The sequence below is a fragment of the Ictalurus furcatus genome, chromosome 22, assembly GCF_023375685.1.
Source record: "Ictalurus furcatus strain D&B chromosome 22, Billie_1.0, whole genome shotgun sequence".
NCBI lineage: Eukaryota > Metazoa > Chordata > Actinopteri > Siluriformes > Ictaluridae > Ictalurus > Ictalurus furcatus.
This window is the reverse complement of record NC_071276.1, coordinates 12,332,393-12,359,716: the sequence shown is the minus strand read 5'-3', so window position 1 is coordinate 12,359,716 and position 27,324 is coordinate 12,332,393. Positions and strand designations below refer to the sequence as shown.

Sequence of the window (27,324 nt, the reverse complement as noted above, 5' to 3'; positions counted from 1 at the left end):
TGCCCTGCAGTTATATTTAGTCCTGATGACAAGTTTGAACGTTTTGTCCACCTTTGTAATTAAAAACTATGGCAACAATCCCGAATAGTTTTATACATTAAATCTAATTCTACATCAATCTTGCAACATTAAATTGTGTCTGACAGACTATTTGTCTAATAGGCTTTACTACTGTAGCACTTATACCACAGTGCTGTTGAATTCTCGAATCTGATTGGCCAGAAGATGTTGACTAATTTTCGACAACAGTAGTACCAGCTGCAACACAAATCACTGGTTTATATTAATAAATGTTTAATATATAATATATTTAAAAACTTTTAATATAGACATTGAGACTTAATCTGAGCCTAAAAAAAAACAATATTGAACAAATAAAAATGTATAACTGGTGAACTTTCAGTAAGGTGACATTTATTAACAAGCAAACCTCTACAGCTAATTTTTTTTTTTTTTAAATCAGATCAATATGTAATAAATAATTTTACTTCTTCTTCTTTTTTTTTTTTTAAACATATTGAGTTTTGCTGCTTCATGCGTAAAATTTGGGCTTTCCATGACATATGAAACTTTGCATAATCTCCTCTGAAAACACAATCAGGCTTGTGAGTCACATGGTAAAGCAGTACGCAACATGGGTATTGTCTATTGACAGCCTAAAACCTATCCACATTTTGAAAATACCTGCGTTACCGTACTGCATTGCCACATGACTTCGAAGCCTGATTGCATTTGCAGAGAAAAGAAGTTTCATGAGCCTGGTGAGTATAATGTCAGGAAAAGCACAAATGTTTTACGTATGAAGTGGGCTATGCTCAATACAGTATGTTTAAAAAAGAGGTCAAATAATTGATTACATATCAATCCTATTCAAATATTGTAGTAGTAGAGATGGACTTGGTTAAATTACTTTGGTGCAGAATGTGGCATACAGAGGATTTGAGTGAAAGTTTGATTTGTCGCTATGCAACACATGCTTGTGAATTATGCTTGCAGAAAATTCATATTCAACATATAGAAGCTGCTTCAGATAAATTGCATGCAAATGGTCTTTTTTTCTGTGAGAGTGGGTTGTAAAAACTACCATGTTGGCAAATTGCTGTGGAATGAAATACTTGCTGGCTATGCTGTTATAGCGATATAATCAACTTGAGGGTGCTACCGGTATTGCACGGTTCTATAACAGCACGCTCCATTGTATTTTATTCCTTACATATACCATGATCTGGGGAAGCTACCACTCGTCCTGAATACACATAATAGCTAAAGTTATTATTCCCACAAGAGGTTGCTTTGAGCAGAATGATTTCAGTTACAAAAACTATGATATTCAGTCCAATGAGTTTTGCAGCAAGTCCAGAGTTTAAACAGTACATTGTTGTTTTTTATAGAAACTTTATCACAATTTTTACTAAGGCCAAATTTGATCTCTTTGAGGCTTAACTGTGCCTACAAATAATGACTTTTTGCTTTCCAAAATAAAATCAGCAATTCCTGGGAACTACATTTCCAGGAGCAAAAATGATTTACAGCGTATTCTTCACTTCTAGGAGTGAGGATGTCTTGGTAGTGGGAGTCAGATAGCCGTGTCCTCCACTGATTCCCTCTTCCCCCATGTATTACAGCCCCATTACCATTGCACTATATGTGGTCACAGGCTAACAACCTTCTTTGACAGTTCTGCTTGGATAACACTGTTACTGAAACGACTGAAATGTCAGCATACAGAGGTTAATCAAGAAGAGGACAGACAGTGTTGTGAAGTGCAGTGAGTTTCATAGAGACGCAGGGGGAGGGATGGGTCCTTGGTGGCTCTTCGTGGTCTGCTGTTTATGTGGGTCCTTATAGGCATACACAGTCAGGAGTGTTTTTTCTAAAAGAACTTTAACATATATCTCAGAATTGACATTAGTAGCCCCTTTGTCAACAAACAACAAAAGATGTCTGGACTAATGTGCGATTTTGGCAGCAATTTGAATTTTTATGTTTCAACCAGTTACAGCCAAACCACACTGATTAGCTTTGATCAAGAACACCGTACCATAATGTATACAATATCAAAAATAAATAATTTTACTGATAATCTCCAGAGATTTATGAGCATTGTGGATCTGTTTACTTTTGTCTATCCATTATCAATCATATCTAAATAGTGTCGCTTCATGTGATCCTTGTTCTTGTGGGCTTCTTTCCTGTCACGATTCATCCGCCAGCCGTCTCAGTACAAAATGCTTTTCAGGAAAAACAGTTGATGCACAACCTATCAGATAGTTATTTTGCCCAGATCTGCAGGCAGTTGAGCCAAAAAGCTCATCTCTAGCTATAATAGGAAAGTGTAATGAGGTTGCTACTTTTTTTATGACAGACCAGCTGTGCCGACAAGCAAAGTGAGAATGGGCTGTCATCATACCACCATTAACCTTGACTAAACTGAAAACATTTAATTGAGTTTTTTGGTCAAGTCATCAGTCAGTCGTGTTAACATTCCAGTTCTTACATGAGGTATGGATAATGCTTTCAAAACCGGTCTGTTAGTCCTACTCTAATTCTATTTATTCAACTTTCTGATCACAAGCCCTGACTCCAGCAAAGCCAATAGCCCAAGGTCGGAAGCACAAATGGTTCCCATTAACTTGCTTGCTCATAAACCTGTACAACGACATCCATCACTTCACCGTCCTCGCGAGATAATTCCTAGTCGACAGCATATGGCAGCAGGCAGAAATCATTTACTTTACAGCACCCACTCAAGAGACTAGTCTTTACTTCAAATTTAAAACAGGCCTTTTTACAATGCCCGGTTCTACCATTAAAAGACAAAGAGAAAAGCTAATCTACAGCTAGCTTCTAAAGTGCTGATTGAGGAAAATGACTTTTTAGCTCGTTGACACGGGTCGTTTCACCTCCATTGGCTTGTCCAGAATTACACAGGACCGTTTCTAATTACACCCGTTTTCAGTTGAACAAGTTTGACTACAACAGTGGAAAATCAGATTCAGGATTATGTGTAGCAAATATGACATCCTTTTATTCAGAATGACTGTGCTGGAGAACAGCTCTTAAATGTTTCATTCAAATGACAGCATAGTCCTAGATTATGTATTGCTTTTAAAAATGTGGCTTGTCTTACGCTTGCTTGCTTTCTGATTGGAAATATGTGGTAGAAACATAAAATCATACCTGAATAGAAAAAAAACATCCATTAGGGTATGATATAAAAGATGTTTAGACATCTTTAGACACTTCCAAAATTCAGGATTTTATGCTTTTTTTAATATTTAAATAAATAACTCTATTCACTGGCTGCACTGGTTCCTCACATTTCCCTTGCCAATAGGACTGCATGAGACATCCATTAATGCCTGTTAATGGCATCTTCAGTAGCAAAAAAAAAAAAAAACAAGTGAAATGTGGAAGCATTTCTGTGACTGAATATGCACAAGTTGGTCAATAGATCGTTCTTCCTATGCCATGAGACCTTCTGAAGCTTTCTTCTGAAAACCAAATCAAGGAAATAGTACATTTCAATTATGCTGCGTTGTTTTAATGATATACAGTATATAATAATAATATATAATATATTATTATAATGATAATAATAGTATGATTGTGACATTTGCTGGAGCACTCTTCAGGTATTACGCCACTGCAGCAATGGGAACTGGTAGGCACTTACTTAGTTGCTAACATTTGTTATTAATTAGACTAAGGTACAGAAGTCCTCATCGACCCACATACAGTATATTGCTAAAACTCTCAACAGGCCTAACCCTGGTCTTTGATATTCTACACATGCTCTTTTAGATCTGTTCTCGCCATTGCAAGGGAAATCAGAAGAACTGAATTATTGAAGCTTTAATATTTCAGCCACATGAGATGTCTCAGAGAACATAGGTGTACCAATGATACTTATACTATCTGAAACAGGGCATGTACCTGTATTTTAAGGAAGTCAGAAAATTTTTTATTTATTTATTTTTGTGGGGGGAAAAAACACATGACTGACAAACATGCACAATGACTATGTTTTGAGCTGTAGTTAGGAACCAGAGAGTTGAAAGAATAAACCATTTCATCACAATGACAGTTATTACATTTTATACCACAGTGCTGTTGAACTGTTGATTCTGTTTGGCAAGACAGCTCTGACAGTAGCGCTGGCTGTAATTCCAGTGACAGGTTTATATTAATCATTTCTACAGTCACAGCTCATTCACAGAGACTTGTATGGCGGATGCGGCACATTATCTAAAGCTAATGATCAATGGATTAAAAAAGTGTTTCTATTTCACAATGAAAAGTGAGGTTTTCAGTAAGGAGACATTTATGGGAGGAGTCTTCAGTGTCTGCCCTTTGTAACATTAAATATTCTGCTGCAGGAAAGTTTTCTGGACAGAGAGTTTTTGGTTTCTCGGTAACATGACAAGCTGTGGTTTTTATCCCCTTATCTTCAAGAGAAAGAAATAAAATTTAAAAAACAGGCTAGTGAGGGAATTGTTAATAGCTGCTGTAAGGTAAGATAACAGGCACTAACTTATCTTGTGGATGTTCCACAACATTAGATGCAATTATTAATGGTTAAAAATCTCTCAAAGATGTCATACATTAATAAACTAAAAATTGGAATCATTGGCAAATTGCTGTGGTATAATAGGACGTGCTTTTATAGGAAAATAATCAACTTTTGGTGGTGGCAACACACATGCCTTTACTCTAGCAACTAGTGCATGTTAGTACATTCTGGTGCCAGTGTGTATAATACCCTGAGAGATGGATGAGGAAAAAGTCTTACAGTAGCTACTGTATGTTACAGAATTCGATTTTTGGTGCATTTTAACATGTAACTCTGTTAAGGATTCATAATTACCATAAGGGAAAAGAAAGCAGAAACAATAAACTGCCACACAATTTTCTTTCTTTTAGATCTACAATGAATGTCAGTTTTTGTCATTTTGGCATTTTTCCAACTCTAAGGTTGGCAATTTACAAGTCAGCTATTGACGTAAACAACATGTGAGTACTTCCATTAGCAACTGTTTTGAGATAATAGGACAGCTATGAAAGATTTAACATTTAATATTTTAGAAATCTTTACTTACCACATTGAGTTTGAGCTCCATGTTAAGAACCCCTCCGCTGTCCAGAACTGGCATCAGATTAATGGCGAACACTGCTGCCCGGTCTGGAGGAATAGAAATGTTGGGCCCAAAGAAGATATAGAAGTGCACAGAGAAGGTATCCAATTCATTGCGTAATGTAGGTCGGATTGGCCAGCACTTATTGGTGTCAGCAGTGGGAGCCAAGTAGATGATGCTGTTCTCGGCCTTCAGAAATGGACTCTGATCCGAACCATTCTGTGCCAGGTTGGGCAAGCTGGCAGCCGGGAGTGTTTCCGACAGAGAAAAGCCCATCGCTGTGCCAAATGACTGGGGCATATTCATGGCAGATGAGCCTTTAGTGAGGCTCGGCTTGGAGCAGTCTAAAGGGAGCGGATCAGAGGAAGGTTTCAGGTTGAAATTCATAACATGTGCACTGATTGAGTATGAAAATGATAAGGGATGACAAAGAAGCAAAGTAAATGTGAAATGAAGATGTTGCAGTCTCTAAGGAAAATGTGACAGCGTGATCTAAGCATACAGGTCTGAGCAAGGATAAAGTATCTACCTGTCAATCTTCCACATCCGTGAGCTACATTTCCAAAGCTTGATCACCGTAGGAATATCTCAATTTTTCTTGTCTAATTATCCAGACTCAATTCAACTCCAACCGTACTTTTCTGATTGCAAAATTTTTTTTTTGCTGGCGTGGGTGTGTGCATTATGTACGTATTGTGTATTGAGAACATTAGAGTGCCTCAAGCACAGTAGGGCTTCCTGCAATAGAGAAGCCAAAGCATATCGAACCAAGCAGAGAACTGTTGGTTATTGAAAAGTTTAAGCATTTCCCTCACACTAATAAACTGTCTTAATGGCTTATTTCCAATCCTACATCAATAATCACTGATTTAGATTTTGAAAACATACCAGGCAGGATTTCAGTTCTAGAGAAAAATCTAAACTTAGCTTTGTTGTCTAGGTTACGTTTGGTTTAAATAACTTTTGAGATTAAACAGTTAGTAAGTAAGTAAGATTTATTCATGTAAGCACATTTAAAACAACTCACTTTGACCAATGTCCTATACATCACATGAAATAGTAAAAAAATAGCATTATGAAATATGAAATAATAAAATAGCATTAAAAATAAAACAAATAAATAATACAATATAAAAACACGTAAAACAAATGCATCAGATGATCACCTATCAAACCTGATCAAATCAGTGGTACTTTTGCTTGAACATTCTTTAGACCACCCAATTTAAACAAGATACATTAATGCTTGTTTGAGTAACAGGTTAATACATTTGCTATTTGGAGCGTAAAATAATCCAGAAACAACTGCATGAACTATGGCTACACATAACTGTTAATGCTAGACACATTCCTCTTATTTAAATATATGAATATTATTTAATTAGAAATAGTTTAAGGAATTATGTGACCTGTATCCTGGGAAGCATCTGGCTATTAATACTGTTTCTGGATATTAATAAATAATAAATGATTTAATCTTAATTCAAAATGGACAGATCTCTACCCAGGACTAGAGGCCCAATAGTAACCCATTAAACCAGGGGCACTGAGGCTATAAAAATCAGAGCGAGAAACAGAGGACCTGTCATATCTGAAATAAACCTTCATTAGTATGTTAATTGTATTCCATTTAGCCAGTGTCTCTGATCAAATCAAGCCATTCTTGCACTCCTCCAAGATTATTGCCAAGCCATCGGAAAATGATAATGGACCGAGGCATGCAATTAGAGATTTTTGTGTAGATCTGGGGTACCAGAAGCATCAACAAGCGGACGATCTCTGCATCCCAACCAGCTGTACACTTTTCAGCACATGTGACACCGCAGGTGGTGCCGCAGGAGGACTACACGTTGCCTCTAATGGTAGGTTCTTATTGCAACTCTAAGACTAAAAAAGAAAGTATAACTTATCTGACACATCCATTTGAACTATGTATCATAAACGATAAGTGAAAAGTGTATCCAGGAAAAAATGGTGTCAGTACTGTATAATTGAAAACGAAGCAACCCATGCCACAGGAGCTCACAGTATTTATAGCAGTTGATTTTTTGAGAACTTTCTTTGCTTTAGTAGAGTCAAGAAAAGATGGTTTGTGCAAATCTTTGAGACACTGCCTTAATCACAACCCTCTGAAAGCAAAGCTCAATTTCACATTCCCACTGGATGTTTGCTTTCAAACAAAGATGAACATATTGCTGTGCCAGTGGGAGTGCTCGCTGACATTTTCGGCTCTTCCTGCAACTCGAACGTTTGGATGTGGACACAATGGCAAGACAAAAAAGCAACGATTACAAAAAAAAAAAAAAACAGTTCAAGATAGGGGGTACAATATGAAAGTATTTTATTTTCCATGATGTGCTACTCCCAGACCTCATTAAACTCTTATTTCTCCAGCTTTCTCTCAATGTAGCCTTGCCATCCAATTGTCCACCTCTGTTCTACAGATATTGCAGGGTAATAGGTGCTCAGCAATTGTCTACAGGAATGGCATTCACCACAAATAAGCAATAAATATTTGCAGGGAAAAAGTCACATGACCATCCAGATCCAATACAGCACTCACATTCCCTTCCTTGGAAATAACCAGCATCATCTCACATCTGAAGTTTCTTTATGCCTTGTGGAAATTTATAGCAAAGCTAGCATCTGTTGATGTAAATATATGCAACGCTGCCTTGCTTGATCAAAGTGTGCTTTATTGCTTCAGGCTCAGGACTAATACAACACGAGTTTAACAATGCACTGCTGTAAGTTTTGCTACACACATTAGCGAGATACAAAATAATACAAAAGTGAAAGTGTTGACTGTTGACGTTAAAGTCAAAATCCTTATAAAAGTATGTTAAAACTTAGTATCTTATATATTCAAGTGTTTAAGAAATTCTAGCACCTGACACACTTACTCTATCCTTCATTAGTTCTAATTAAATGTTGTTCACAGACCATGAAATAAGCAACACTGTGTGACAATAAAGGCTCACACCACCGGCAGTAAGTGCAGAGATAGAACACAAACTACACTATCATGAACTTTTTTCCACTATCAATTACAAAAACTTCAGTACTGACTGACCAATGACAGCACTTTGGATATGAGATTAGATGAGTACAAATTCATTGAAAAAGACCTGTGCTTGTAAGCAGTGTGGACAATCACAATCTCAGCTTTTTCTGTCATTCAGACTTTTGCTTGTACTTTACAACTAGTACACTAGATCAACCATCATAGTACCACATATTACTGCCTACCATGTGATTACTCCTTTGCCCTATTGATGACTTCCTCTTTCCTCACACGGGGCACCAATAAAACCCAAGTGAATATTATCTTTTGGCAGGTAATGAGAGAAGTGCTGAACCTAATATAGATTTTAAAGCAGTGTGTGAAAAGAGTGTATAATGTCGGTGAGATTAACAGGCCAATAAAATGTCTGAGTATGGGCAGGTGTGTAGCTGTAAAACCATTTCCAGTAATTGTCATGTAGCAGGTGGGGGGGGGGGGGGGGGTATGGTTTAATGTGGGTCTGAAATGGAAGAGATGTGTTTGGGGATGAGATAGTGAGGTAATGACTAATGTGTCACACCTGAGCCCTGTTATTCCACAGAAATTTATGTGATCTCTTATTTCTCCACTCTCTCTTTGTGTGTGTGTGTGTGTGTGTGTGTGTGTATGAGCATGTCAGTCAGCGGAGCAAACCAAAGGCAGACTGAATAAGTCGCGAGCAAACTCCAGTTTTGTTAAAAAGGTTTTACATTTACTGTTGGGACACAAGCCCAAATTAAAAAGGTCACATGCACTAATACCAATCAAGGAGTACACCCAATTAAAGGGTGTAATACTTATATCTCTATTACATGTAAGAAAAAGTTGAAACCGAAAAAATATACGTGAAAAAATCTTTCAAAACAAAACACTTGAAACAGTCATCTTCAGAATCTTACCATTGTTACCATTACCAACTAGTCTTTTTTCCCATTGTTGAGATGTACCAGGAGGGTAACATATTAGAAAAATATCAGGAGCTAGCTGAGGAACAACTAGCATGATTTTTTTTTCCTTGCCATTCATGGCAACATTTGAAAAATGCTATCACAAAAGCATAACATCAGCCACATTATGGCTTTTTTAACAGCTAACATAACTAACATAACCGTTGCATAACTACTAGCTACTAGCCAGTGAACTAAGCAGTCGTTTTGTTCCTCTTGTGGTTGAAACTGGAATAATATGCTAATTGTTATCAGATAAATCAGTAAAATTTCTAGAATGGCACAAAAAACAAACCTGTTGGAAATTTTTCCACAAAGCAAAAAAAAATTTTAATGGCAATTCGAGTCCAGGAAATGGGTTGAGTTGGGGGGTTTTTTCACCTTACCCTTCAAGGCTGTAGAATTTCTATCAAGGTGCTAAACTATCTAAAAAGCGGTTGTCAAAAGATCTTAGATTATTGATTCATTCATCTTCAGTAACCACTTTATTCTGGTCAGGGTTGCAGTGAATCTGAAACCTATCCCAGGAACCCTGAGCAGTATATTACATTATTATACAGTATGTTTCTTGTTTATTAAATTCAGAATGGCCATTGTATTTCAAAATTAATTATATCTTAGTTGACATTTTGGAATTATACTGTTTGATTTTTTGTGGGATTTTTTTTTTTGCAAACATGAGTTCGTGTCATAAATATATTATTTACCTGCCTCTGAAAAAGACTTTTTACAACAAAATATGAGTTTCAATTATTAATAAAAAATGAATGAATAAAGAAAAGTTGTATCTGCTTTAACCATACTGAGGGTCAAAAATGAATGGATCGATATTTTTAAAACACAGGCAGAACTGTAAGATAGAACTTTTATAAAAGATGGTAAAAAATGGTCAAGTGCAAGCTAAGGTTGAGAGTAAGCTGTGATTTTCACAAAATTCCCACTGTGAGTCCGAGAGGAGATGAATGAGTGGAGCGGACAGCTGAGAAGTGGGTGGCTGGCACATGTTTGTGGAGTAACTTCCACCCTCAGCCTTCCACCTACGCCAAATTGCACCTCTAAGTAGTGAGGCTGCCGGACTCCATTGTGTATTTCCAATTAGCACTTTTTTTACAATGGAATTTTCTCTCTTTCAAGTTCCTCTACAAGCTCGCAGCTGCAGTGCTTGCAGGAGAGCGCCAGTATAGGAAAGGAGAGGCAGTATGTGATCATTTGTATGTAGAACCAGGGGCAGTGTTGGCCCTTGACTGAGCTCAACTTCAGCAGAGGTCAAACAAAATATCACACAGCGCAGCTCCTGCTGTATTGCTATGGTAACTGAGCCTCTAAGAGAGACAAGGTGCGAGGAAAAGAGCACATTAGACAAGGCTAGTCCAGCAGACTCGACTTCTTCCCTGCAGACTTCTAACAATGTATTGCTGCATGTTCCTCTGTGAGTGCTATCAATTTCAAAAACTCTGGTTCAATAAAAGAGCTGCTTAATGCTAAATGGTACCTGAACCATTTTCCTGGTATAGGTATTTTCAATAGACAGCTCTAAAGAAGAATACATTCCAGAGGGGTCTCGCATTGATCTTGCAAGATCTTCTGAATTTTGATGGACAGGAAATCACTTGAAGCTTGATGAATGTTTGATATTTGTGCTTTATCTTTTGCTCATTTCAAAGCCAAGATTTCAAAAGACTGGCATTACAGCTAGTCAGTGAGATGATGACTTCCTATACCTTGACAGTTTCCACTTAAACTGCATGTCTATATGAAATATTTATAAGAGATGCCATTTTCAGTGGCTACTATTTTTCATGTGATGATTATTATGCAGATGGTTGTAATAGCTATTAGAAAAAGACCTCATTTTGGCCTCAAAATGTATGGTCATTTATTACAAGGTGTAGTCAAAAACATATACGGACATGTAAATACTATCTCAAGTGTTCACAGTCTTTGTAGTTCATTAAGTGCCCTGGTCACTGAGGAGAAACCTCAATCAATCTGCACTGGGTTGGTTTTATACATCCTACCAAAGAAATGAAGCACCAGCTACAATATACAGTATATTGGTTAAAGCAATCATAAGTGCTACACATTAACCCAAAGCCCTTACTGTGGCATCGGCATGGCAACTCAAAATTGCTCTTAGCAATGCAAATTACTGAATCATCTCTATGATACACCCAGCTCTATGATAAGGCAGTGGAGGCTCAGTGGTTAAGGCATTTGGCTTCTGATCAGAAAGCTGTGAGTTCACATACTGGCACTGCAAAGCTGCCATTGTTGGGTTCTTGAGCAAGATCTTTAACCTTGATCTGTTCAGCTTAACTGTAAGATGCTTTGGATAACAGCATCTGCCAAATGAGTAACTGTAATGTTACTACTAGATGTAAATTAGGGATATAAATGAACACGAATACATTATTTGGATTTAACAGATATCATTGGTGCATGTGGAAAAGATTGACTTGAAAAGATGTATTTATGAGTTAAATGAACACACATGAACGCCACTACAAAATTGTAATTACGAGTGGGATTTTCTTTGTGCTCCGATTTTCTGAGTTGGGGGGCATGTCAGTAAGAAATCATGGTAGAATCAGAGGATGCATCATCTGTTGTTGAAGGTAAATTTGTTGAAATTGAATGTTTACTCATCTCAGAAGCTTAAGAAACAAATTCTTTGTTCTTCATTTTCTTGAAGTAGAGTTTAAAAGCCTTGCTAGATTTTTTTGTAGTTCATTAAGAGAAGGTACACCGCCATCTTGCTCTGACCAAAGTGACTTGAATGCACCTGGCGACGTAATTACGACTTCCCAGCTCATAAATACGAACTTCCCAGGAGGACTTGAACGCCCAGCGTGTTCTAAATGGATACAAATACAGATATAAATAGGAGGAACAATATTAATTTTTTGTCCTTTTTTTGATAGAAAAGTTTAAAGGGGCGAGACTAAATGTATGCATCACACCTGTACTTCTGTGGCTGCAAGCGAGTGTTCTGATATGAAGCTCACAGGACAAACAAACACCATGTTGTGTTATACATTTAATGTTTATTTATGACTTGCTTACAGTGCTGGCATTTTTACCTCTGAGGGGTTTTTTCCCAGTATTTTTGGGAGCATAGAGGTAGGAAATTAATTTAAATAAAAGCGTTCTGGTTTAGGCCACTCCCATTGGAGGTTTAAATTCAATGATAGATTTAGGGATATTTGGCGCACTAAACAGATGCAAATACATATAACAATAGTGGCATTGGGTTACACTCCTATTGTAAACAAAAAATACTTTGGTGAGAAATGCACATGAAAAGGCTTAGTGCTAACTTGAGATTTTTATTATTTTTTTTCTAGTCAGAAAGAGCTTCTCAAAAGTCTGCCTCAGGTTTACAGACGGATCTTTTTCTAAAGCTGTTCAAAATTCCTTATTGATTTACAAAACCTTCTGTCTGGTGCTCAAAAGGTGAATGATAGCTCCAAAATATAACACCAGCGCTTGTTTCTAGAACTACACATTATTTACTGGTGGTTATTGTATCTCAACAGTATAACTTGGGGTGTCAGAACAATCTGCAGTCATAGCTAAGCAGCACAAAGCCTCTGGCTGATGAAGTCACATACAGTAAATAAATAGGCTTTTATGCACTTCCTGTTTCTTTGTTTTTGTTTTTGTTTTTTTTAACATTTATTCTCCTGGTCTGGTATTCCTGTTTGTGGGTATTATTTACTTAAAAGGATTAACATTTGCTTTTAGCAGGACTCTAAAAGCTTGCGGCTGAATATTCTAGCAGCCACGCCATACAGTCTATGCATAGAACCCTTACTGCAAAGAACACTGGGTACTCAGGATTTTGGATTTGAGTAAAAAACATTACAAGGAGCTTCAGTGTAAGCTGTTAACACTATATTGTCTTACCCTCACTGAAAGCTTTTAACCAGTGAAAAATTAACACAAGTTTCTTTTTGAATGGGGGAAAAGTAAATTCTTGTGGTATAAACAGGGCGCCCCTACCCCAACTTTCAAGGAAAGAAATACATCAATATGAAATGACATTTTTTACATCTAAATGAGATTATTTGCTTGTGGAATCAATCATAACAATAGCACTAATGATCATAAGATAAATGCAATGAAAAGTTTGAAGAAAGGAGGTTGCAACTGATTTCTTTCTAGCCCAGACTGTAGATTCATGCAGCCAATCAGTGACAGTCATGTCAGGTGATTACAGAGATTGGAACACCTCCTAGATTTTATCTTCATTTGGACTGATTTTTTTATATCCAAGTAAAAATAACACAAAACGACAGACAATGGTAATGTTTAGTGTTTTTTGGTTTGAGCAAAATTTTAAATCAAGAATGCAGCTGCTTATCTGCTTTTAAATGTGTGTTGCTGTTATAATAACCTCTACTCTTCTGTAAAGGCTTAACACTAGATTTTGGAGTGTGGCTTTGGGGATTTTCCATTCAGACACGTTAGAGAGGTCAGGCTGCTTCTCTGATGTCAGGCGTGGAGGCCTGGGGCGCAGTCAGTGTTTAAATTCACCCCAAAGGTGCTCAGTGGAGTTAAGGTCAGGGCTTTGTTCAGGCCACTCGAGTTCTTCCACACCAACCTTGGTAAACCAGGTACTCATGCATCTGGTTTTGTGCACAGGTGCATTGTCATGCTAGAATATTTTTGGGTCCTGTAGTTCCAGTGAAGGGAAACAGTAATGCTACAGCATACAAAGACATTCTATACAATTGTGTGCTTCTGACTGTGTGGCAACAGTTTGGGGAAGCACCACAGGTGTCTACAAACTTTTGGCTATATAGTGTATCTTAACCCTCCTATCTTAAATATAACAAACAGTCATCCTGAGTAAAAGTCAGAAATTTACAGAAGTGTTTAATGGTTTGTAAGTAAGCCATTGATCTGTAGAAGTGTCATCTGACCTGTCCAGATTTGGTCTTAGTGGTATTTCAGAATCATCATTTGCAGAGTCAGAAGTCATGCCATGTGGGGAATTGATTTGTCCTCCATACAGTATGTGTACTAGTTTAATGCATTGACTATTGGGGCAAAGCTATATCCTTTCAGACACCCCAGAATTCTCAGTTACATCTCTCCCTAGAGGTTGCTCATGATTATTAATTGAACTTCACTGATTTTTACATGGTGTATTTTATTTCTAGTACACCACTAAATCCAGAAATTTCCTGAAGGATATGTAAAACAAAGTCTGTCAAATACCTGGCAGGTGAAATATATCAATTATCATCAGTAAACGCAAACATGAGAAGAAGAGAAGAGAAAGAAAGAATCTGCCAGGAAGACATAACTGATCCATCTCGCAGAACTTGCAGAATTACTGAAGTCATAGAGCAATAACTGAATAGATACTGATATGAATAGATATAATTTATGAGACTCAGAACTAAATGTAGGTGAGAGACATTTTATATAGTCAAAAGGTGTATTGCGCAGAAGGACAATCTGAATACATACAATTAAAAGTGACAGCCTTTCATTAGCTATAGCGACGTGCTGTCTAGACCATCATTATAAAATGCACTTAAACGGACATTCTCAAGCTCCTTAGCATACTTTCTGCTCCTGTTTAACAAAAATACAATCATAAAAGTGTTAAGGATTTTGGGCAGCATTTTGAAAATCAATTTGAGATTTATTATGGTAACACATATTAGGCAAGTGATCATAGGGATTTACTACATAATCCATTCGTAATAACCCACATAAACTAAACATGCAAAATATAAACAAAAAATATTTTTTTTCCAATTTACCTCAGCTTTCATAATGGCTGCTATTAGTATTTTTTTTTATTATTGATTTTGTAAATAATAATGTCAGGTTTATAATACAGCAGAGTGAAGCGACACTGATTATTGTTTACATGCGGTTGTTAAGACACTTTTTGGACCTACGTATGTTAGAGCATCATGATAACTGACTTTGTAGTTTGGTGTATGTTTATGAATGCTTATAGCAATGCAATGACACTGTAATGACACAGTAATGTATATTAAAGAAACTGTGTTACACACAAATTCATATTTATATTTTTTATGACAAAATTGTGCATATTATTTCTGGATTTTAAGTAACCTATGGCAATGTCATGGAAACACAATTACAGAGAAATGTGCATTTTGTCTAATCCTAACTGAATTTGTTTTTGATGTTTGACATGCCACATCATTATTATATGACTCTGACATACCGAATTTTCTCTGAGCTAGAAAGTCAGTAAGTCTATAGAAACAAAAATCTGACTTGACTCAGTTGTTATGTTAGTGGCACCAACAACTGACCAAAGCAGTCTTTATAGCAGCTTACGTCTAATGGAATAAGCCTTTATAAATGCTTGTGTAGGTCATGCAGCTCTATGAACACCACCTTTAGATGAAGTGTTACAATGATTATTGAATGTCTTCATATTAAATAGATTTCGCCATTGTTGATTTTATCTTATTTGAGTATTCTAATTTGTTTGATCAAATTATATGCAAAATCACAAAAAAGCACACTGTAACCCCTAATGTTGTCTTTACTTAAACAATCAAGTAATCATGGCTAAAAATGACTTCAAATGTTGTGTTTGGATCAAATCTAAGTCTGTTTAACTTATTTACCTACAAAATACCTAAACTTCAGATTTCATGAACTCAAAATCACGATTTATTAAAATCATTCTTTGATGTGATTGGCCATGCGAAGGAATTCCGCCTGTGAACAAGTGAACTAATGCGCTTATTGGTAGATAATTGCAAAAAGCAATCTTCTTCGTCTCGTCTGTTGCTGTTACCAGTGTAGTGAAATTCAAGAATTCATCATGAGTTGGAGAGAAGATTATCTGTGTGTTTACAAAGAAATTGCAATCATGTAGAGGATGTTTTGTAAATAAATTGACTTTTTTGCTAAAAAAAAAAAAAAAAAAAGTGTTAATTTCCCCTATGTATGGAGAATTTTGGGACCTGGTGGGCTAGTAGCTAGCATGTAGCACTCTCACTACTGTCACCCGAGTTCGATTCCTGGTCAGTAAACTATAATGTACACTATATGAACGTTAAGTAAATTCAGTTATTGAAGTACACTATATCAACACCAAGTTAAGTGAACTTAACAATTTAAATACAGTCTACATGAGCACCAAGTCAAGTGAATTTAAAAAAAAAAAAAGTTATGGGACACCCCATTACTCAGTTAAACTGAGGGAATGCGTTTGCTCAATCAGTTGAGTACAGTCAACTTGCTAGGGTTTTCAGTGTATCAAAAAACATCATCAAATTTACAATGTTTTGAGCTGTCAGTGGTAGCTCAGTGTTAAAGGCATTGGTCTACTACACAGAAGGTCATGAGTTCAAACCCCAGCACTGCCAAGCTGCCACTGTTCAGATGTATAAATGAGATAATGTAAGTTGCTCTCGATGAGAGCATCAGCCAAATGCTGTAAATGTAAATGTATCCTGTCTAGGATAACTGCTGCATATAATGTTCCAGGAGTAAATTAATCTCTTCTTTCATCTTCAGTAACCACTGGTCAGGGTTGAGGTAGATCCCAAGAACGCTGAGGTGGAAATATGGCATAAATCCACTAAGCTTCATCTACGGCTTCCAGCAACTACACAGAACTACACAAGTCCCCTTACCAAAGATCCGTGTTCGACAGTCGACCGTACATGAGAATTTCCTGCTGGACTGAAAAATGCAGTGGCTTCTGTCCTGGCAATATTCTGACAAAGATAAAAAGCTCTTTCCTGTGTCTCAGCATTATCCGAAAGCGATGTCAACCTAGGTCTTCCTGCACCTTGTAAGATGGATGAGAATCCTCTGGAACATCTTTAGTACCTAATGCACAAGGCCTGTCCACACAGAGTGGATTTAAAGTTTAATACTGTACGTGAGGCTTTCACAGAATGAGCATAGAAACATACAGAGCACAAGCTGAGAGTATTCGTGAATAGTCTTTCACTTCTGTTCATAAAGTATTGTACTATGAGATGTTTATTGGTTTATCAACCATTGTCTCAGTCAATTAATCTTAGCTAATTCTTATTAGTTTAGTGTATATAAGCTGGTAGATTAGTACATCCTTGCAAGGTCTTGCCATTATTCTGGTGTGCATTTCCAAGCCTTATCTTTTGTATGTTTTTTTTTTTTCCCTGTACCATTATCAACAATTTTCAAACACATCCTTGGAGTATGTATTACATTAATAGTAAAATAAATAAATGTTTCCTTGTGATCCTGCTACATGCACATTGAATTCAATGCCATTGTTTAACTTTAACATAAGCCCACAGAACCAAAACACTCTAAACCTATTTAATTGCCTCTCTCAAGGCCCCGAGTCGTGATAAGGATGGGTGAGCAGACTCAAGGAAAGCAAGACTATCTATACTCCTGCTTTGATAAGAGTTCTTGTGGAGAGAAGGAAGCTCATTTCATTTCACATCTGACTCTTTTCACTTTTCTCACTCTCTTTTCTCTGTAATAAATGTTACTCTTTCCTTTTTTTCTGCCCCACTTCTCCTGCCTCCTCCACTATAACTGAAAGGATGGTTGTTGTAAAGAAGCTTATCAGGCTTGGTTTAATATCTTTCACCATTTCAAGCCTCCAGAAATCGGAATACTTCCCGTTTTATGTTCGGCACAGTTCGCACACGTCACATTTAGCATACTAGACCAATGACCCATAAATCTCAGTGTGGTCCTTTAGTTTTAAAGAGATTTGTGCGTCACCGTGGCATCTGCACCATGCAATAAGAGCCAATTTAATGAGCCTGGGGCAAATGTAAACAAGATGAGCTTGTTAATTTAGTCTTATCACTGACTATTTTCTCTCACTGGTTGCATGTAATCACTGAATAGATTTTGCTGAAACATTTTTAGACTTGGAGTTCTGGACTGCAATTATAAAAGGAAGAAGGGTGCCACAGAGTTTCAAGCAAACATTTTGTAGATATTGTGTGTATTTTCATGAATATGAATGTGTTCATGGTTTGTTTGGTTTTGTTTTAATTCCTGGGGGGGACATGACATCATGAGACTATCACACCAAATTACACAACAAACTATACATGAATCTGATGTCACAATAGAACTCATTGGCACATGGTAGTCATTTTGTTTACAAATCGCAACATCTTTTTAGTTATTATTGGATTCAAATTCTGCTGTATATTTCAGGGGCAGTGGTGGGCTTGACGGTTAAGGCTCTGGGTTACTGATCGGAAGGTCGGGGGTGCAAGCCCCAGCACTGCCAAGCTGCCACTGTTGGGCCCTTGAGCAAGGCCCTTAACCCTCTCTGCTGAAAGGGGTGCTGTATCATGGCTGACCCTGCACTCTGACCCCAGCTTCCTGACATGCTGTATGCAAAGAAAAGAATTTCACTGTGCTGTGATGTATATGTGATCAATAAAGACTCATTAAAATTTCGACACCAATTTTGGGCACATACATGTGGGCAGTGGTAGCTCAGTAGCTAAGACATTGGGCTACTGATCCGAAGGTTGTGAGTTCAAATCCCAGCACTGCCAACCTGCCGCTGCTGGGTCCTTGAGCAATGCTCTTAACCCTAAACTGCTCAGCTGTATAAATGCAAGTCGCTCTGGAGAAGGGCTTGTGCCATATGTCACAAATGTAATGATACACCAAAATTGGTTGATTATGGATAGAGATATTATTGAAATTATGATAATATTATGGTTAATAATAATAATGATAAAAGTAAAGAATTCATGCTTGCGCTCTTAATACAACTGGCAATAAAAAGCAAATAAAATGAAAAGAAATGAAGTGACTACCATTATTCTGTGACCAATGAGCCTGAAATGAGCGAAGGAACATAAAAAAATGTTCTTTATTCTCATCGAGATATTATTTTTTCAGAATGCCGCTAAGCTTGTGATCAATCATGTTCTGATCAATCCTTCACACCTTCTGCAGCATTAAATAAGCCCTGCAACATCTGTCCATGGCTCCATTCTAACTTGTTTGTCTTGCTGTGTGGAGCAGACTGCAGGTAATTAGTTTACTGAGACCAATGGCCTGTGTTGCTGCCCTAGCCTTGCTTCGTTTCACTAATTGACTGTGCAATAGGTGCTCTGTAGGCATATCACCACAAATTAAGGCATTAAAAGAGAGATAATGGAAATACTGTTTTATGTTTCTTCGATAAATACCTTTTTTTCTCCACATTCCTTTTTAGTACTTGTATCCAGTATTATTCATGTGTATATAGGTACACATTTAAACATTTAAACATATCTTATCTTTAAACATATAAGTTGTTTACCTTAATAATTTAAGGTTTTTTTTAAACACAGTAGAACAGCAATTGTTTTTATGTCTTAGAATATTCTATTTATAGTACAGGATAATTAAATACAGTGGGGTTCAAAAGTCTGAGACCAGCAAAGAAAATGCTTCTGTTTTGCAAGCTGAACAAATTTAATACAAAATGTTCAACTACAAATCATATTAACTTGAGTGAAAAGTAAAATGTTTTAGTATATTTACATGAATTTGACAATTTCATTGTATTTCAAGCTGGCATGGGCTCTACAAGTTTCTGTTAAACCTTATGATTAATGTTAGACAAAAACATTGGAGTGTCATCTGAACACGTCCTTTAATGGAAGAAATAAGACTAAAGGAAAACTTGACCTTTTGTGCAAAGCAGTTAACATGGTCAATATTAGTTTGCATTATCAATTTACTTACATTTTAATATAGACCTAGAAATAGTACAGAAGATTGAATATTAAAAATTCGATAAATTCAAACTTTCTGTGTTTGAAATATTTCAAAAACTTTCTGTGTATTTCCAATTTTAAATAAATAAATAAATCCCAGAGTTTCAATGTGGTATCAGAATTTTGGACCACACTATATATGATTTCATTATAACAAGCAAAAACTCTGTTGATATATTAAATGACAATATACAGTAAAATAGGCAAAGCTGGATCATTTCATAAATGAAAATTAAAAAATTCTCTAATTTTATTATGGAAAGCCAAGAGGTCCTAAGCTGTAATTATAAGTTGTGTGTTCACTGTTTACTTTTAGATTCACACAGGCATTGAAATGTAACAAGAGCATCTTAAACCTGTTGCTGTACTGAGCCTAAGGCCTTTCAGACTGCCCACTGCATACTGATTAACTTTAAGCTGACTATTTATTAGACTCTCCCTGGGCTATGTATAAAATATATGCTGTGTAATACAGCATACTTAATACCGCATCATGTTTGGCATAATCCTGCATCAATGATCATAATTAGCTATAAGAATGTCAAGTTAAATATTACATAATAATATCTATTCCTAAAGAAAAATCATAGACATTAATGTAATACACTATAACACAGGCTGGTATAATATCTCTACTGTTAGTTATAATGCAAAGCCTGTATTATAATGCATTGCAACATTGGTTATGTGATGTGTGTGTGTATTGGAGGCAGGACGCAAGTGCATAAAATCAGCATGTCTTTTATTTAGGGTAAAATCCTGTAATCATGGTCATAACTCCAGGCAGGGGCCAAATCACAGGTGGATGGCAACAGATACTAATTCAACAAATACTAATCCATCCATCCATTTTCTATACCGCTTATCCTACAGGGTTGCGGGGAACCTGGAGCCTATCCCAGAGAGCATCAGGCACAAGGCAGGGTACACCCTGGACAGGGTGCCAATCCATCGCACACTAGGGACACTTTGGACATGCCTGCATGTCTTTGGACTAGGGGAAGAAACCGGAGTACCCAGAGGAAACCCCCAGGGAGAACATGCAAACTCCACACACAGGGCAGCGACGGGAATCAAACCCCAAACCCTGGAGGTGTGAGGTGAACATGCTAACCACTAAACCATCATGTGCCCTCAAATGCAAGGCCAAGGAACTAGGGAAAACTAGAAACAAGGTTGGGAAATGCACGATAATGGCAAGACTTCACAAAGAGTAAAAGGCACAGGAGGATATAAATAAACAAATGAATCGGGCTTAATAAAGAACACATAGACACAATTGAGGAAGAACACCAATAACAGCACAGAGGTGGAGACAAGACCTGAATCACAATAAAAGCATATGTCAGTGTTAACAAAAACGCACATGGAAGGAAATCAAAACAAAACATGAGAACCACGCCTGTCACGCTTAATGCGCTGCAAGAAGAGAAATTTCTATATACAGTATGTATGTAACTACGTATGAGCATTTATGAGTGATTATGCCAGGCATTATAACACTTTATAGAAGTGTTTATAATACACTATGAAATTTATGCATGCAACCATAAACATTTATAAATAATTATTCAGGCACATTTTAGTCACGATAAATATTATGTATAGAACATATAAATGTATTTAAAATGCACTATAGGTCCAAGGATTCATATGAAGTGTTGTTCTCATGTCAACCACTGCAGGATATTGGCTTCTACTCCTATATTTATCTTCTTTGTGTTTTGGGCATAATGTGTAAGGATAAGCAATAGTTAAATGTACAGTATATACAGGGCAGTGGGATTACTCTGAAGTAATCTTTTGTACACTTTTGTAACTGTTTCATGCTTAACCAGCACAGAAATCCTAACTTCCAAGCACTTTGTGTTCCTAAGCTTTCCTGGTTTTAACTTTTACCTACTTTATAATGATTAGCATCTGTTTTGGCTGCCAGCCTGGTACACGGCACATCCTAATAATTATAATGGAGAATTTTCCATACAATTAACTCTAACAGGTTTGGTACCAACAGCATTGGAAAGTGTGGAGTTAAGTAAGCATTAGTTCCATAGACTTGTGGTCTAAGTTTGATAGTATCATGGATATAAAGTAATCTATCATGTAATTAAAATGTAAATAAAAACAAGCACTTACAAGCTACTAGGATATTATACTATGTACTATGCAAACCAGTAGGCAAGGTCAATGAGCCATCTGTAAAGGGGTCTCAGTATCTCTATCTGGAGAACCCTTAAAGGTACTACAACCAATGCTACAATAAGAAAACACAAAAAAAGATAGGGAATGAATGGGTAGAAACATTTTGCCTGCTATTAGCAGTTGAGGAAGTGTGTACACATTTTTTTTTCTTAAAGTTCAACAAGTGAGCAACAAGTAAGTGAGTCATATCTGTGTTTTGTGGCAAACTTCACCATGCCCATGCAAGTATTTGATCAGCGCATAAATCCAGACATAACACAGAGGCAGATTAAGTATTAACTCATATGTTTGTGCTTATCTCAATTATGAATACTGCACATAGATACTCATATTGTTTTAAAGGATCAGCTCTATGGTTAAAAGGGCCAGGTTGCAACAGTGAAATTTGCCTGTGGTGTGCCTCTTCAGTGTTTGTTATGACTAATAGCCTTGGTTAGCATGCCAGCGTCTGCACCTTTTGGCCAGACTGGTAGGAGTGCATGGCCTGAAAGGATGACTTTCTAAATTTAAAATAATTCCAACAGTTCTCTTCAGTTCATGAAGAGAATGAAAAAAAAAACCACACAATCTGGTTTATTTGTGTCGAATACGTGAATGAACCCACAGTTCTGAGCCAGTACCCCTGCTCAACCTTCAGGCTTGAGGGCACAGCTCAAACCACCTTTCTGCTCATACATCAAGTGCAGCCGCAAGCTTCAAAACATGTCTCTTTCTCATTATCGCCTGCCATTAGCTGCTGTCAGTGTGTCAACATTAAGGATGAATGCCGCTCTGTCTTCCCTGGCAGGTGTCTGTTCTCACTGCTGATGCATGATTGGGCCCTGCATGTGAACTCAATCATGATGTCAATGAACCCTAAATGCTCAGCTAACTCTTTAGGACCAGGTGAGAGTCTGCGGACTAAATTCCAAAACGTGTCAAATGAAGTGGAATCCTATTTTGTCCTTAATCCCTGAATTTGGAGTCACTTTTCCTGGACAGTTTCTTCTTCAATTACAAAAGAGACAATAAACATGCAATCTGGCTCTGTGGAATCATTTTATGGCTTCATAAAGTTGGTCACTGCAAACACATGAATATTGGCAGGTTACATATTAAAGATACTGACCTAAAAAGAGTGCAATATGCAGTGTTACATAAAAATCTCTTTAGTAGATATTATATTCCAGCTTGGTGAGAATATCATTGGTCATATAGTACATCCCACAAAAAAGCATTCCAAACTGAATTAGCACATCCTTATTTAGCAATATTTGCCATAATTGCCAGCTACCTAATACTCCCAGCTAAGCAGTTAGCTTTGATTAACACTATTTGACTTTTATATCCAGCCAAAGCTTGCCTGTTAACATTAGACTAATGCTTGAATAAGTATTAAATAATGTAAATAAAACCAAGCACTAGCAAGATAGCTAACATTAGAATATTCATTCATTCTTTCATTCATTCATTTTCAGTAAGAGCTTTATCCTGGTCAGGGTCAGGGTGGATTCAAAGCATCTCCCAGTGTGAGACACAGAGGGCACCATGTCACACACAATTACTTACACCTAGGGGCAGTTTTTTTTGGAGTCTGGAGTAAACCAGAGAACCCTGAGGAAACCAAGCAGACAAAGGGGAGACTTGCAAAACTCCACACAGACAGTATCCCAAACCAACTGTAACTGAGGACCCTGAAGCTCATGATACCTGCTGTGCAACCAGTGGGCAGTGGTGGCTTGGGGGCAGTGGTGGCTTAGTGGTTAAGGTTCTGGGTTACTGATCGGAAGTTCAGGGGTTCAAGCCCCGGTGCTGTTGGGCCACTGTTGGACCTTTGAGCAAGGCACTTAACCCTTTCTGCTCTAGTATCATGCCGTATTGTGCCTGACCCCAACCTCCTGGCATGCTGAGATATGTGAAGAAAATAATTTCACTGTGTTGTGACTGAAAAAGACTCATTATCATTATCAACCATGCCACTCAGATTCTGTTAACTAGTAGCCACAGTCAAGGAATTGTCAAACAATTCAAATATATTTTCATAATATAGGAGTCCTAAAGGACTCTTCAGTTCCTCTCTGTGGGGGAATCGTTAAAGCAGCTACAATTGAACCTTCAATAGGAAATCTTTAGGGAATGAATAGAGCAAGGATAGAGAAAATTTCTTGTCTTTGCAAAATAAGTCTTTGTAAATGCTGCTTGTGAATTAACTGTAAGTTCTCTTTATTTGTTATTTAAGACAGCATGATCCTCGTTGCCTGTTCTGCATTGTCTCCTCTTGCCTGTTGATCGACCACAGGCCTGTTTTGATCCTCTTCTAACTGCTGAGTCAAACGTCTGAGTGTTGTAACCACTGCATTGCTTCAGTATCTGAAGCAATCCAAGAAATCTCAAACGTCTTAAAATACAAAGATTACAAACAGCTGTTAAAATCACAGCATTAAACTGTTTCTATGTTACAGGTTTAGACCCTGAAACTCACAGCTGACATAACTGTGATGGATTAGTCTTGAATTCATTTCATTTCACTATGATTTCTTCACATTAATGTGTAGGGCTTACCACGATTCAAAGTCCTAATTAAAGTCATTTGTATTCCTGGGCCAGAAAAAAAAAGGCTAAAGATCTATGATAATTGCAAGGATCCTCACACTTACATCTGTTCTCTTTGAAAGTCTCAAACAAACATGGGCAAAATAACGTTAACATATGTGCCATTTGCTAAACCCTTTATCTCCATGGCTGATGTTACAATTACAGACTCGTGATGAAATATGCTCATTATGCAGCTGAAAGCTGGTGCCCATTGTCTTGGAAACTGCTTTTGAAATCCCGTAACTGCCAGCTTCAATTTGCCTTTCTGAATGTCCCTCAAACACAGAGCAGGGAAATGAGGGCTCTCTGATGCCTAGAACTAATGAGCAATGATTGCAATTAAAGCTACCATCAAGAGGGTCACTGCTGTTTTTTTTGTTTTTTGTTTTTTTTCACAGTTTTAACCGTTATTAATTGTAATGGCTTCAGTGGTTTTGTATTTGTGGAAAAGAAGCACAATGAAAGCAAGAGTGAAAAGAACCTGCATTATCTAGCAGAAGGAAATGATGCTGTTATTCTTGTCACAGTACCATTCAGGACATCAGTCTGTTTTATATAAAGGGAAATAAAAAATTATAAGGTTGCACGCTAAGCATACCGAGTTCTACTAATATATACAATATATATAATGTACAATATATACAATCTACAAATTCCTAAATAGTAAGCTGGAAGATCACGGTTTCAGAGCAACACCAAGTTTTAATTAACAACTGTCTTATTTTTATGTGAGGCTGGCATTTGCTTTAACATGCAATTTAAAGTTCATGAGGAAAGAGCTGAGCAAGAGAGGAAACTTGCTCCCATGGCACTGATGTTTCCCATAAGCTCTCTCTCTCTCTCTTTCTCTCTCTCTCTCTCTCTCTCGCTCTCTCTAGGAAGCTTTCCGTTGAACCCGAAGATGATCTGTATTCTCCACTGACCCTGGATATATTGCTAATTAAGGTCCCAGAGCAGTGGGGGAAGGAGGGCAAGAAGATGAAGAGTTCAGCTGGTGGGTGGCCAATGTAGGAGAGCTGAGAATCATGGCAGAATGCCAGTGTGTGCTGTTAGATGAAATTGATTTGAAGAGTGGGGGGGAGAGTGGGATACAGCGTAATAGAATTAAGTCTGACAAAAGCGCTGACCTGAAGGTTAGCTCCAAGGGACAGTGACTCTACAAGGTCAGGCAATACAACACACAGTGTGTATTCTAGCAAGTGAGAGAGGAAATGAGAGGGGGAAAAAATGAGAGGAAACTAAAAGTAGTGGAGTGAATGTTGTTCTGCGAGACAGGTTAAATCATTCAGAATGGATGAAGAAAATGTACTACACGAGATTCAGAGCCAGCAATGTTTCAGCAGACCGAACCAAAAACTTGAAAAAATATTGTAGCAGGTATGACAATGTATGAAAAAATGTGCAGTGACTCCAGTTTTTTAAACTTGGACCAGCACGGTTTTATAGCAGTTCCTCTGTTGCAGCTTATCCAATCACATGCATTTATCAGTCCGTCCAAGATTCCACGATTTAATGACGGCAGAAATTAGTGCAAAATCAAGCAAACTCCGCAATAATCGGAGGAGCTTGCAATTTCTCAAACTCACCGAAGATTTTCTGTAGATTTGGGCCAAGACACGTCATGTGACGTCATCACAACATGCATTCAGTCAAAACCCTCTTCGATTCACGTACGTAGAACATGAGTACAGCTAAAAGGTCTCATTTTCTAACAAACATCACTGCGAAAGAGCGTGCAAAACAATTTCATGCTATTACAATTTTGCCAATTCAAGTAGTTTTCAAGTAGTTCACAATTTTTTCAAAAGCAGCAGTAAAACCGAGCCTTTTTGTCCAAAACAATCACAAAAAAGCTCTCTATGGACTGATTATCACATGAAGAAAATAACATTTGAGTGAAGTTTGATATGTTGTGCCAGAACATTGCTATTCAATGTATAGAAACTACTGTCGATAATTTACCTGCGAATGTTTTCCCTGTGACACTGGGTCACATTTGTTGGTAAATGTGACCCTTTAGCTGTACTCCAAAGAGGGCTTTGGCTCAATGCGCATAGTGATGACATCACATGCCACATCTTGGCCCAAATCTGCAGAAAATCTGTGCTAATTTTGAAAAATGGCAAGCTCCTCCAAATATTTGCAGAGTTTTTGCGTTAATTTGAAATCCGTTTCATGAAATCCTGGAGGGAATGGATATTGCAGCATGGTAATGCAGGTATTTTCAAAATACAGGCTACTGAGAATACACATACTCAGAATACTTTCAGTATTTTTTAAATATCCATGTTATCATAATACCATGTGACTTGAAAGCCTGATTGTCTTTGTAGAGAAGAGAAGAGAAGATTTATGAGTCTGGTAAGTCTAATCATATGTCGTGAAAAGCACTTCTTTACACATGAAGTGGGCAATACTCCATATGTTTAAAAGAATATATGGTTAAATTATTGCTTACATATTGATCTCATTTTAATAGTGTAGTAGTAGAAGTTAGCATGGTTAAAATATGTTGATTCCGAACATACAGAGCATTTGAGTGAAAGTTTGATATGTTGCTTGTGCCAGAGCATTTATATTAAACATGTAGAAGATGCTGCAAATAAGGTTGTTGTTTTTTTTTTCTTTGAGACTGGGATGGCCTGAAAGATGAGGTATATAAAATAAAAAAA

General features: G+C 37.2%; 1 protein-coding gene across 3 annotated transcripts in view; it reads right to left on the bottom strand.

Annotated features, from left to right (window-relative positions):
* The window catches only part of tmem8b (transmembrane protein 8B), a 62,514-nt gene that overhangs the window by 27,052 nt on the left and 8,138 nt on the right, over positions 1–27,324 (bottom strand). Inside the window, exons 1-2 of one of the 3 annotated variants that reach the window (XM_053654147.1) lie at positions 5,665–6,482; positions 5,100–5,479 (exon numbers count right to left, since the gene is read on the bottom strand). In XM_053654147.1, coding sequence (XP_053510122.1) covers positions 5,100–5,441 — 342 coding nt within the window. In that variant the 5' untranslated portion in view covers positions 5,442–5,479; positions 5,665–6,482. The other 2 variants (XM_053654148.1, XM_053654149.1) reach the window with 2 other exon arrangements.